Genomic DNA, 14,487 nt, shown 5'->3' with positions numbered 1-14,487 from the left:
ATGTTTGGTAAATTAAGATATTACATATTAGTATTCATATAACTTTTTCACAGGACTAATGTCTCAAGATCCTCTAAACATTGATGAGTCCTCGAACGTGGATGACAAGGCACCTTTGTGGATCTATGTGAACAAAATTGAGAAGTTAGCTGGAGGAGGATCATGGAGGTTTGAATGCAAGTTCTGCAGTAATTCATATGTTGGATCTCATAGTAGAGTTATGACTCATCTGCTGCAAGAGGGAAAAGGAATTAAAGGATGCTTGAAAGTCACTCCTCAACAAAGAGTTAACCTGAAAAAGCTAGTTGATAATTGCAAAGAGAGGTTAAAGCGTGCAGCTCCCAAAGCAGTTCCACTTCCTTCGTCATCAAGGAACATGTCTAGTTCTTCTCTTGATTATGATATGAGCTACAAAGTTCCAAATGCAACTGAGTCTGATCCAAAGAAGAGAAAAGGTATGGGTCCTTTGGAAAAAGCATTTCAGAATGAAGCTAGGGAGCAATGTGATGGGGAGGTATCTAGGATGTTCTACACAGGTGGTCTGTCTTTTAACCTTGCAAGAAATCCTCACTACCGCAATTCATATGTGCGTGCTTCCCAAATTCCAGGATATGTTCCACCCGGGTATAATGCATTGAGAACTACACTTCTTCAAAAGGAAAGAAAGAACATTGAGATGCATTTGCAACCTTTGAAGAACACATGGAAACAAAAAGGAGTGAGTATATGTAGTGATGGTTGGTCAGATCCACAACGGAGACCAATATTTAACTTTATTGCTGCAAATGAGAGTGGTCCAATGATGTTAAGGGCGATCAATACTCATGGTGAGACAAAAACCGGTGAGATGATTGCAGAGCTGATCATAGAAGGCATAAAGGAGGCTGGGCATGAAAATGTGGTTCAGGTTGTCACTGACAATGCTTCAAACTGTGTAAAAGCTGGTGCGCTTATTTCAGCCAAGTTTCCTACTATTTTTTGGACACCATGTGTGGTTCATACCTTGAACCTTGCTCTGAAGAATATATGTTCACCATTACTGAGCACAAGAAATAATGAAGCGGTGTATGATGCTTGTTACTGGATAAAGTCTGTCAGTGAAGATGTGAATTGGATCAAGAATTATATTATGAATCACGGGATGAGGCTTGTAATGTTCACTGAGCATTGTGATCTTAAGCTCCTAACAATTGCTTCTACAAGGTTAGTTTTCTATATTTTTAATTGAGAGCTTACTTATATTCTTAATTTTTAAGTTAATAATCATTAGTTTTATTTTTACAGGTTTGCTTCCACGGTTGTAATGTTAAAGAGATTCAAAAAAATAAAGACCGGGTTACAACAAATGGTGATCAGTCCTAAATGGGATGATTATAAAGAAGACGGTGTAGAGAGAGCATCTGCAGTGAAGAAAAAGATATTAGATGAGTTGTTTTGGGAGGAGCTTGAATATGCTTTATCTTTCACTTTGCCCATCTATAGCGTGATTAGAACTGCTGATACTGATAAACCTTCTCTTCATCTGGTTTATGAATTGTGGGAAAGTATGATTCAGAATGTCAAGAGAGCTATCTTCAAAAAAGAAAGGAAACAACTTAATGAAGATTCCGTCTTTTGGACTGCGGTGCACTCGATTTTGACTTCTCGCTGGAGTAAGAGTAATACTCCTCTTCATTGTATGGCACATTCTCTAAACCCCAAGTAAGTTTATAAATCTGTTTTTATTCTGTTTTTCTTATCAACTAAGATTTTAATTGTTATATATTTTTGTCGGATCAGTAAGATTTTTGTTGGATGCAGGTACTATAGTTCAGAGTGGCTTGCAGAAGAAGACAGTAGAAAAGCTCCACATCAAGATTTGGAGGTTACTAGAGAAAGAAAAAATTGCATAATCAAGTATTTTCCAAATCAAGATGAAAGGAGAGAGGTTAACGTTGAATATTCTAACTTCTCTTTATGCATGGAGGACTTTGGTAGTGTTGATGTGATTCATGATAGGTTTATCTTAGAACCTTTGAGATGGTGGGCAGTTCATGGATCTTCAGCACCAAAACTTCAAATCTTAGCATTCAAGTTACTTGGACAACCATCTTCATCCTCATGCTGCGAAAGGAATTGGAGTACATACAAGTTCATTCATTCTGCTATAAGAAACAAGATTGTTCCCCAAAGAGCTGAAGATTTAGTATTTGTGCATACTAACCTCCATCTTCTATCAAGAAGGAGCTCTGCTTATAAAGAAGGCCCTAGCTGTATGTGGGATGTAGGAGGTGATTAATTTGATTCGCTGGATGAGATTAATTTGGGAAGACTTGAGTTTGAAGATCTTTCTCTTGATGAACCAGAATTGGAAGCTGTTTTGTTTGGTGGAGATGGGGAAAATGAGAACAATGATGAGTTCGATATTTGACTTGAAGCTTGAATTTTTTTTTTATGTTATGTTGGTTTTTTTTTGTTAACTTTTATGTTGAACTTTAGTATTTAATTTATGTGTTGGATTTTTATTATTAAATTTTTTTATTTTATTAAGTGCTTCAATATTATATATATATATGTATAAACGCTTCCAACACGTACCCGCTTCCTAAATATTTTAAAATTTTCGATTCTACGCTTCCTTACGCTTCCGCTTCTGCGTCACCGCTTCCGATTCCATGCAGCATAGCATAGGACGCTTGCTAGAAGTAACAACAGTGACTTTAACTTTACACTGTCAAAGGTGGAAAATGTAGATGTAAGAAAAACTGCAACCATAAAATATATACATGTATTTCTATCAGAATGTTTATATCAAGGATTTTCTGCAAAAAACCTTCAATGTGTGTTTTTTTTTTTTGAAAATTAATCCACAAACTCATAAACCCACATGTCAAACCGCAATATAAATTACTTGTGTATTGATGATGTGGCAGCTGTTTACTATTTAACAGAAATCAAAACTATGTTGTTTTGATATCAAACATTAAACTAAAAATATTGCGTCCGGCGCAAATCGAACCCTGCACCCGACCCATTATAACCAGCGAGAAAACCAACTCACGTAACATGATCCTTATATGGGTAGGCGTCTTAATATGAAAGGCTCATTGAATGATGCTGAGGATGAAATGATATTGGGAATGAGAGTGCTAATGAGGATAATAGGGTAAATGACTCTTCTGGTAGTGATTCTGAGGTTGAAGAGAGAGGTGGCGTGATAAAGCAGGATGATTCTTTTGGTATTAGTGATAGTGAAGGTGTTGATTCGATCGTTGATGATAATCCGACAATATTCATGTTGGAGCAACAGTTTTCAAAACTGCTATAACGAAATATGCTGTGAGGAAGAGGAGGGATATCAAGTTTGATAAGTTTGATGGTAAGTGTGTTGTGGAAATTTGTTCAGAAAAGAAATTTCCATGGAGGATCTCATGATCCATTAATAGTAGCATCACTTGAATGTCTAGAGTTGTTGTTATGGTATAAAAAGAGGAGCACAATTGCACATGACAGGGGTAAAGTGTATTTCCTAACAAATAGTAAGATTATAGATATCTACATTGAGGAATTCAGAATTAATCTCAATATCTCAACTACTCAGTTGCAGCAAAAGCTTCAAATGCGCAACATTAATGTGCCAGAAACAATTTGTGAAAGGACAAGACTAAAATGCTTGTAGCAGTTTGACGATGAGCAAGCTCAGTCATTTGCAAGGTTGTTTGACTATGTAGAGGAGTTGAAAAGCATAAATTTTGGATCTACAGTTGAATGTGAGGTAAGGCAGACAAGATTCTATAGGTGTTTATGTGTGCTTTCAGGCGCTTAAAGATGGGTGGAAAGGTGCTTGTAGGAAGATTATCCACATTGATGGTATATTTTTGAAGTGGAGAATGAATGGAATGTTATTAGTAGCATGTGGAAGAGATCCTAATGAACAAACTTTCCCTATCGCATGGGCCATCGTGGAGGTTGAAAATAAAAATAACTTGTTATGGTTTATTGAGCATTTGGTCAAGGACCTAGGCTTAGGGCTAGGTAATGGTTTAACTCTAGCAATTGACCAACAAAAAAGTCTTATATTAGCGGTTCAAGATGTGTTGCCATATGCTGAGCATAGGATGTGTGCTCGGCATGTGTACACCAACTGAAAAAGAAATATGGTGGGGCTGTGTTCGAAGATCTGTTTTGGGGTGCTGCTGATGCTTACTACATAGCACGTTTTGAGAGGAAGATGGAAGAGCTGAAGACGATTTCAGTCGCTGCATATGATGATTTGAAGATTTCTCAGTCTTGTATGTGGTCAAGGGCATTTTTCACAGAATACTCATCTTCTGATGCTTTTGAGAACAACTTAGGGGAGCCTTTCAATGCAGCTATAAGGATAGCAAGAACAAAACCGGTTGTGGAAATGCTTGAAGATATAAGAAGATAGGTAATGATGAGCAATCACAAAAAAAGAGCTGAAGCTGATAAGTGTAGGGCAAACTACACTTATAAATCAGTTGCAAAACTCGAAGAACATATTGAACTTGCAAAGAATTGCAGTCTTTTGAGTTGTGGATTAGGAGATTATGAAGTTGGGTACTTCAATGATAAGTTTTTGGTGAAGATGAGATGTGACATTTTTTGTAGTTGTAGGATGTACAAGATCGGTGGCATTCCTTGCTGCCACATTGTCTCAGCCATGCGTTTAGAGAAAAATGCTGACCAAGACCTGAAAATACTTATATCTAATTGGTTCACCATTGAGAAACTGAAGATATGTTATGCACATCCTCTAAAACCCGTCAATGGCATGAACATGTGGAAGGTAATAACTAATGTGAGGATCAATCCACCTCTGTTTAAGAAACCTCCAGTGAGACCACCAGGTAAAAAGTGAAAGAGAGATAGAGGTGAACCTAGAGAACCACCAAAGATTTCAAAACGAGGAACGAAAGTAGTATGTATCTTCTCTTGTTATGCTTGTTTTGTTGTTTGTATTTCTTCTCTTGTTATTTATGATATTTATATTCTCTTTTTTTCATTTACAGCACTATTGAAATTGTGGCCAAGCAAGGCATAATAAGATGTATTGCAAGAAACATCCTTTCTCAAAACCACCCAAGAATCGACCTGGAAGGCCACACAAGGAAGTAATTACACATGTTTCACCTTGTCTATTTATTCATGCACCGGAAGGCACACCTGGAAGCCGAAGGACATGGTTTGCCTCTGCCTCACAGCCTGAACATGACGTCCCAAGTCTCTCAACGGGACTCCCAAAACGAGGGCCTGGAAGGCCTAGGAAAAAGCTCTCAGAAGGCGTCTACATCATCGCATTTTGTAGTATCATAAGTAATTTTTGGTTTTGAAGTTAATGTATGAGATTTATATTCTTGTATTTTAATTTTATTTCCAATTGTGTTTCTTCTATTCATTTTGAAGTAAAGCATATAAAATTATGATTATTTGTTTAGGTTAAATATTTAAATATTTTAGAGAGAATTTGCTGAATATACATACATAACTGGTGTCAAAATTAGTAATATACACATGATTTAACATGTGTAGATTACTCTATAATTCTTACTTTGGATTTTTAAATACTCTTTCTTACACTCTTTTTCTTCTTACACAATCTTACACTCTCTTTCTTCTTACACATTCTTAGACTCTCTTTCTTCTTACACTATTTTTCCTCTTATATTTTCACACTCTCTTTCCTCTTACACTTTTACATCATTTTTCCTCTTTCATATCTATTCCCACGACTTTAACTTTTATTTTACACTCCTCTTCTTCTTATTTTCCTTCTCTTTCCTCTAACCGAATATGTAAAACAAAAGAAATCTAAAATTTAATAAAATTGAAAATAAATATTATTGTGTAATTAAGTAAGTTTTTTTTTTTTGACGTCAAAAGGCCATTCTATTACTCAAACTTGAGGTGGTCTGGGTAACCAAACCGGAATAGAACAACCAATAAAAAGTAACTCCCTATGGAAGGATCTTGCAGTCTTAGCTAAAAAATCTGAAATCTGATTGCGCGCCCGTGGAACATGAATGATGCTGAAGTCCGGAAAGCATATCTGTAATGTCTCTATTCGTAATTAAGTAAGTTAAGTGATACTTGTGGCACATTAACAATATATACTATATGTTAAGATGCTTATTTGATTAGCAAGTTAAGTGTTACATGTGGCGCGTTAAACAAATCAGTAACATAATAACACTATTTATAATTTAGGCTTTTACTATTATAACCTAGCAAGTTAAGTGTTCATGTTTCTTTTACTCGAACATAAATAATATTTATATGTGGTAACTAGTTATCGGCCATTGTTACACATTAAATTTTACTATTATGCCTCTAACAATTCTTTTTTTTATCAAGGAATGCCTCAAACAATTTTAATAGTAAGGATTTAAAACATCATATTTTTAATTAGTTAATAATATAGATATTATTTAACAAAAAAAATAGTTGCTATCAAATTTAAATATTTGAGTTGGTTTGCTCGTCTAATATCATGTATTTTCAAGAGAAACAGATGGGTCCCGTTGATTGGTTTAATTCTCTGGATAAAGTCATGTTTTGATGGTCTCTCTCTCCACCTGACTGACATTTTCCAGACACTATATAAGGGTTAGATTATAGGTTATATGGATAAAACTGGAATCAAAATTATTTTCTAGTTATGAAGGATACTTCTTTAATTATGATCACACCAAGGACTATGGGAGCCGGTTATAGAATTTACTGAATATACATAACTGGTATCAAAATTAGTAATATACACATGATTTCACATATGTGTAGATTGCTCTACCATTTTTACTTTAGATTTCCAAAAATACCCTTCCTTACACTCTCTTTCTTTTTACACATTCTTACGCTCTCTTTCATCTTATACATTCTTACACTCTCTTTCATCTTACACATTATTACACTCTTTTTTTTTTCTTACACTATCTTTCTTCTTATATTTTCACACTCTACTTTTTCTTACACTTACACTTTCACATTCTCTTTCCTATTTCATATTTGTTCCCACAATTTTACTTTTACACTCTTCTTCTTCTTATTTCCTTCTCTTTCCTCTAACAAATGTAAAACAAAAAATATAAAATTTGTTAAAATTGAACATAAATATTATCGTGTAATTAAGTAAAGTAAGTGATACTTGTGGCACCTTAACAATATATATAGTAGGAAAAATTGCTAAAACGGAACTAAAATTCAACATGGTTGTCCCTTTGGTATAATACCATCATTAAATTGTTGTTTTAGTATAATCTTTTCATAATCTCAAAACTAACCCATGATTAATAAAATTAATAATAACAAAATACATTCTAAAAGCATTTGAATATTAAAAAACGAATTAAAGTAAAATTTCATTAAAAAAAATATATATATATATATATATATATAATTTTAAGTCAAACTTTTAGAATATATTAATAAAAATAAGATATTTAACGTTTTTATATTAATATAAAATTTTTGATATAAACAATTGAATTCAAAATAATTATATAAATACATAGATTAATGAAAATAAATGAATATATTAATAAAAATATAATTAACATAAAGAGCGCACAAAAAAAATTAATTTTTTTATAAACTGTACATTTAAATTACAGATATTTCCAAAATATATACTAAAAGTTTTAGTCGATATTTAACAATTTCTAGTGTATATTAACTATTTTATAAATTATTTAAATATCTTAAAGTCTTATTAAATATTTTAAATGTTTAATCATATTTGATAAATAATTTATACTTAAAAAGTTATAATAAGTAACACTTATATACTAATATTCTTATGATACTTATATACATAAATTCAATTATTACTTTTCATATATAATGTTAATTAAAAAAATATATTCTCATGCATTGAATGGACAATATCATTTATATATTCCCCGTGATAACACAATTGAATTTCAAATAATTATATAAATAAAAATAAAAATAAAAATACGTATATAATTTTTAGTCGATATATGTTTGTAAATATAACAAAAAATGTTGAATATATATATATATATATATATGTGTGTGTGTTTGTAAACATATCAAAAATCTAAAATATATGTTTCTAACGTCTTAGGCAAGCACATAGATTGCAAATATTTTTAGAATATTTTTGTGACCAAATATACACGTTTTAGGAAGTTTGAATATTTCATATATTTTTAGAATATTTTCTTAACTGAAATTTCCTAAATTTTTGCGAAATTCAGGTTTTCTTATTAGTAGAAGACACTTTCTACCATGCGTAGAACAAAGACAAAAATGTTTAGATTTCATATTCTGGAAGTTGTAGAATACATAATAAAAGTAGAAGATGCATTCTACGGAAAAGTAGTTATCTTTACAATTAGTAGAATTCACATTCTCCATATTTAAAATTTCAAATAAAAGTAGATTGTTGGTTTTAAGAAAAATAGACGGACTTTTTTAATCTAGAATTCACTTTCTACTGATCCATTTTCCGTAGAAGATGAATTCTACTTTTAGTAGAAGTTAATTTTAAAATTTAATTTATTAAGTTGTTTAACCAAAAAAAAAATCAGTTTGTGTATATGGGTGTTTTATTAATTGTTTCCATTTTTACAATTTTTTTTGATTCATTTAACTATTTATTTCATTAACTTTTAGAATTGGAAAAGTTAGAAGAGAGAAAAAGTGGACAAATTTTTTTTTATACCAAAGGGACAACCATGATGAATTTTTGTTATGTTTTGGCAATATTTTCTATATACTATATATTAAGATATTTATTTGATTAGCAAGTGAAAAGTTACCTATGGCGCGTTAACAAATCAATAACATAATAACAATATTTATAATTTAGTATTAGTTATTAATCTAATATATTATTTATCCTGTAATATATAAGTTAGTTACTAAAATTTAAATTAACGAGTAAAATAAAAAAGTTAGCATGCAATAATCGTTATTGTAGGCTGTTAATAATTGATGTATCATTCAAAAGATATAGTAGCTATTAACATAGGTATTAGCTCTTAAATATCATGTAGTACATATAATAAAGAAACATACATATTAACATAGATATAATATTTTGTTTTGCACGGTAACATATATTAACTGATAATTCTCATGTTGTTTTTCACTGGAACATAAATCATATTTGTATGTGGTAACTAGTTATCGGCTATTTATAATTGTAACACGTTAAACTTTACTATTATGCCTCGAACAGTTTTTTTAATCAACCAATTCCTCTAACAGTTTTAATAGTAAGGATTTAAAATTTTATATTTTTAATTAGTTAATAATATTATTATTATTTAACAAAAAAAAAAGTAAAATAGTTGCTATCAAATTTGAATCATTGAGTTAGCTTACTTGCCTAATATCATGTATTTTCAAGAGAAACAGATGGGTCATGTCGATTGGTTTAATTCGCTGGATAAAGTCTCTTTTTGCACTTGACTGACATTTTCGAGACACTATATAAGAGTTAGATTATAGGTTATAGGGGTAAAACTGGAATATAAATTATTTTCTAGTTATGAGAAGTACTTCTCTAATTATGATCACATCTAGAGCTATGGGAGCTAATTATCTCAATATTTTAAATAATATTTATTATTAGTATATTTAGTTAATATAATTACTAAAATACTTTGGTTTTTGGTTCGGTTTGGTTTAAACCAAATCAACCGAACGATTTGGTTGATAAAATCTATAACCAAATGGTTTAGACATATGCTTTGGTTTGGTTTGGTTTGGTTCTGTTTTCTTGTCCCCTACTTAAATGTGACCATTTTTGCAAGTTTTCTCTTTTTTCATTCATTTCTGTTGGTTGCCACAACTTAACCAGTTAACCTACTTCTTATACAACAAAATAACCCGGATCATTTGCTTCTCGCATAATTTTTTTTAATTTCTTGCAACTGATCGTCTTTTCGCACAAGTTGCTGTATAGGATAATGAAATCAACCTTGCTCTCTAAGGGCAAGACAACGTGGCATGTGAAACGGACATACCACTTTCTGCCACATGCAAATGAATAGGTCAAAATCGTGGACTTTGACTTTCCAGCTCTCAAGTCGTCTCCTTCCCTCTATAAGTAGCTAACAATAGCTTCTCTCAATCCCCAGCTCTCAAGGAGTCTCCTTCCATCTACAAATAGCTAACAATAACTTCTCTCAATCCCACGATATCACCATGAACTATTGCTCCTTCACTCTCTTCGTATTTTCCGCCACTATCTTTCTCCAGAGTTTAAACCCTAGCGGAGCCGCCACATGTCATCCTGATGATGAGGCGGGTCTTTTAGCTTTCAAAAAGGGTATAACACGAGATCCTTCTGGCATTCTCAGCTCATGGAAGAAAGGTACTGCTTGCTGCTCCTGGTACGGTATCGCTTGCGTTAACGGTGACCGTGTCACCATTCTTTCACTAGTCGGATTTCCCAAGAAACCCGAACGCTCCCTCTCCGGCACTCTCTCGCCTTCGCTGGCTAAACTCCAGCACCTCGAAGTGATTAGCTTAGGAGGTCATGGGAACATCACTGGATCTTTTCCGCAGTTCCTTCTCCAATTACCGAAGCTTAGATACGTAAACATCGAGAATAACCGTCTCTTTGGTCCCCTTCCTTCCGACATCAGCATGCTAAGGCAGTTGGAAGATTTGTTTCTTCAGGGAAATAAGTTCACCGGTCCAATACCGAATTCTATATCAAATCTGTCTCGGTTATCTGGTCTCTTTATTGGCGGTAATCTCCTAACCGGAACTATACCCTTAGGGGTTGCTAATCTCAAGCTAATGCAGAATCTGAAACTCGGCGGCAACCGCCTCTCCGGCACCATACCAGATATTTTCGAATCCATGACGGAGCTCAAATTTCTCGATCTCTCCGGCAATGGATTCTCCGGAAAACTTCCTCGGTCTATTGCATCACTCGGACCGACACTCCTGCTCCTTGACCTGAGCAAAAACAATCTCTCTGGGACAATTCCAGAATATATATCAAGATTCAACAAGCTCGAAAAGTTGAATCTCTCCAAGAACCGCTTCTCCGGAGTCGTCCCAAATGGTTTGGTCAATCTGACCAATATAAACAATCTTGATCTCTCTCACAATCTTTTAAATGGTCCATTTCCTGCCTTGAACGTTAACACCATTGGGTTTCTTGATCTCTCGTACAACCAGTTTCACCTCAAAACGATTCCAGAGTGGGTTACCTCATTACCGAGCATCTTCTTGTTGAAACTAGCAAAATGCGGGATCAAGATGAGCATAGAAAATTGGGAGCCAGCGGCACCCTTATACTACCATTACATTGATCTGTCGAAAAACGAGATCTCAGGGAGTCTAGAAAGGTTCCTTAACCAGACAGAGTATCTGCTTGAGTTTCGAGCAGCGGGAAACAAACTTAGATTCGATATGGGGAGGTTGACGTTCGCAAAGACGCTGAAAACCTTGGATCTGTCAAGGAATTTGGTATTCGGGATGGTGCCAGAAACTGTGGCCAGTCTGCAGAGACTGAACTTGAGCCAAAACCATCTTTGCGGAAAGCTTCCGACAACAAAGTTCCCGGTTAGCGCATTCGCCGGCAACGACTGTCTCTGTGGCGCTCCACTCTCTCCTTGTTTACTTTAGAGGCAAGAAAACTATATATTTGCAATGTATTTGCATTCACCGTGACATTTGAAGTTTGCTCCAAAAATGATTGGTATTTGTAACAAATAAAATAGAATTTTAAGTTCTCAATATTTAATCATTTTAAAGATATTTCTGTTATGAGTACAAAAATGAGATATTGAAGAAACTAAAATAAGAATCATTTATATATTAATCGAAGAAGCATTACAACATTCAAAGTGGTCATTCAAAGTGGCCATGTGTCACCATTAGGATAATTCTTAAAATCCTTAGGTTTGTCCATATAAACATATATTATATTTTTTATCAAACGAACTATCAAACTGATTAGTAGTGTACGAAAAATATTCTATATTTTCCTTAAATTAAAACTATGAAATTAACTAATATGATTAATATATATATGATAATTAATAATTTTGAATTATAAAGATTTGATAACATTTTTTGTAGAGAAAAAGACTAGGATAGCACCAAACCAAGTTTTTGTTCCCAAAGTAGCACTCAAGGTTCAAAGTCACAAAAATAGGTTTCATTAAAGAGGTAAATATACACTTATACCCCTTGGGTTAATTAATCCAAACCTTAGGGTTTAGAGTTAAGGAGTAGGGTTTTGGAATTAGGGTTTAAAATTTTATAAAAAATAAATACTAAAATAAAAAATAAAACTTTTAAAAACAGTTTCAAAATGTATTTTTAAATTATAAAAAGAAAATTTGAAAAAAAAATAAAAAAAAAATTTCGAAAAAAAAAATTTCAAAAAATAAAAGATAAAAATTTTGAATCTGAAAACATATAATCTGAAACTATAAAAAAATTTTTTTTTTCATTTTATTTATTTTTATTTTATTTATTTTTATTTATTTTGTTTGTTTATTTAATTTTAAACCAAGGGTATTAGAGATATTTTACCCTTTAATGAATTTTTATTTTTGTGACTTTCTCCTTCTAATGCTATTTTTGAGACATAAACTTCAAAAGGTGCTATTAATGACAATTGCCCTTTTTTGTATTCTCTATCATTTTTGTTTAATTTTATATTATTAAAAAATTTAACTGATTACATTAACCATATACTAAAAATTATATTTATTCTTATATGATATATTTGAATTTTTTAAAACGACTATAAATTACTAAAACTGTTAAAATTCTCACATTGAAATTGTTGTGATCAGTGGTTTAAATTTTATTTTGTTATAGCAAGATACGAATGATCATAAAATCATATGAATATGAAATCACATTTAATCGATATTAAGATTAAATATATATATAAAATTTAATATTGTTTAAATTAAGCTATATACCATAAAAATACAAAATATGTTAATTTTAAAATTTGCTCTGAAAAAGTATTGAGACCTTGATATCAATTGCATTGAATTTGTTTTCAAAATTATAAATTACTAAAATTGTTAAAAATCTCACACTGAAAATTTTAGATTGAGGGCTAAAATTTTGTTACGGCAAATATACAAATGTTAATAAAATCATATGAGTAGGAAGCCTCAGTTAATAAAAATTCATATTAAAATATACTATATAACTATTTTAACATCATTTAAATAATTATATACCATATAAATAAATAAACTTATTATTTAAATTTTCTTACTCCAACTTAATTATATAGATAACTGTTACTCGCTTCCCAGTAATATATATATATATATATATATATATATATTATTTCATAATATGTAAATGAACATAAAATAAATAATATCATCTAAAAATAATTTTTATATATAATGTTCATCATGCGTAAGGTGCGAGTCTTAGCCTAATTAATAAGATATAATTCAGTCAAACCCAACTACTTCTAGAACTTGGTAGTTTCGGATACTCGGTGACACTTAACTCTAATAAATGAATTTGTATTAATAAAAATATAATTAAGAACCGTTTCTTTTTGAGTAGATAACGATTTTATCAAGCGATCAAATAATTTTATAAACTACATAAGGCTCTCTACGGCTTGAGACATGCGCCTAGGGCATGGAGCATCAAACTCAATACGATCTTGAAGGAGCTCGGTTTCACCCGTTGTTCGAAAGAACCGTCACTCTATAGAAAGGAGAAGAAGGAAGATTTGCTTGTTGTTTGCGTATATGTTGATGACTTACTTGTGACAGGTTCGTCATTGAAGTCTATCATTACGTTTAAGAAGGAGATGGCCCGAATATTTGAGATGAGCGACCTTGGTAGACTAACTTACTATCTAGGTATTGAGGTCCGTCAAAATGATGAAGGAATTGTGCTATCATAATGAGATCCTAGGACTCTTCTCTGGATGGTTTTGGATAGATCCTTGCATAAACGAATCAAAGACTCAAGTTTATCAAGGTGGTGGATCGAATGGTGACACAAGAGGCTGCGGAGAGGCTTCTTGATACTCCTAGGCTTAGATCGGATATGACACACCTTTCTAAAGCCCTTGGGCGTTGGATATTACACACCAACAGACTGGATACTACACACCAGACACTCTCTTAACTCATGAAAGCAAGGGAGAAGAAAACACAAAGGTTTAAGTGAAAGAAAACTTGATGGATGCTAGGGTTGCCGTCACACACATATATATAGTGAAAGGCTTGGAACAGGCTCCATGCATTTCGAAATTAAAGGAACAGGCTCCTCTAATTAATGTAGAAACAAAGACATAACTTAGATAGAGTTTTCGAAAATAAAAGACATAAGTACTTAGAAATAAAAGATAACATAAGGTTCTCCATGTGGTTTGGTCCGAGAGTATCAACAAGGTGATAAGATAGCAAGACTATGGCCTCGTTAAAAACCTATCATTGCAAAACCCAATGGGACAAAAATAATGATAGGAAAAGAGCACACATAGCTTGCTAGCCTAGA

At 32.4% G+C, this 14,487-nt stretch overlaps 2 protein-coding genes across 2 annotated transcripts; both read left to right on the top strand.

Moving 5' to 3' along the window:
• LOC117134075 lies at window positions 1–2,523 on the top strand. Its single transcript, XM_033291653.1, has one exon. It carries the CDS (start codon window positions 59–61, stop codon window positions 1,226–1,228), a length of 1,170 nt encoding a protein of 389 aa, XP_033147544.1. The 5' UTR covers window positions 1–58; the 3' UTR covers window positions 1,229–2,523.
• Window positions 2,524–8,194: 5,671 nt separating this feature from the next.
• On the top strand, window positions 8,195–11,745 carry LOC103874787 (LRR receptor-like serine/threonine-protein kinase ERL1). The gene has a single exon (XM_009153229.3). The coding sequence runs from the start codon at window positions 10,177–10,179 to the stop codon at window positions 11,611–11,613; it is 1,437 nt and encodes a 478-aa protein (XP_009151477.1). The 5' UTR covers window positions 8,195–10,176; the 3' UTR covers window positions 11,614–11,745.
• Window positions 11,746–14,487: the final 2,742 nt, after the last annotated feature.

The sequence above is a fragment of the Brassica rapa genome, chromosome A05 (genome assembly GCF_000309985.2).
Source record: "Brassica rapa cultivar Chiifu-401-42 chromosome A05, CAAS_Brap_v3.01, whole genome shotgun sequence".
NCBI lineage: Eukaryota > Viridiplantae > Streptophyta > Magnoliopsida > Brassicales > Brassicaceae > Brassica > Brassica rapa.
This window is presented reverse-complemented; position numbering and strand designations above follow the sequence as displayed.

Bases quoted from the DNA above. Each gene is read 5' to 3' on its own strand.
- LOC117134075 (XM_033291653.1), top strand. From the start codon at position 59: ATGTCTCAAGATCCTCTAAACATTGATGAGTCCTCGAACGTGGATGAC.
- LOC103874787 (XM_009153229.3), top strand. From the start codon at position 10,177: ATGAACTATTGCTCCTTCACTCTCTTCGTATTTTCCGCCACTATCTTT.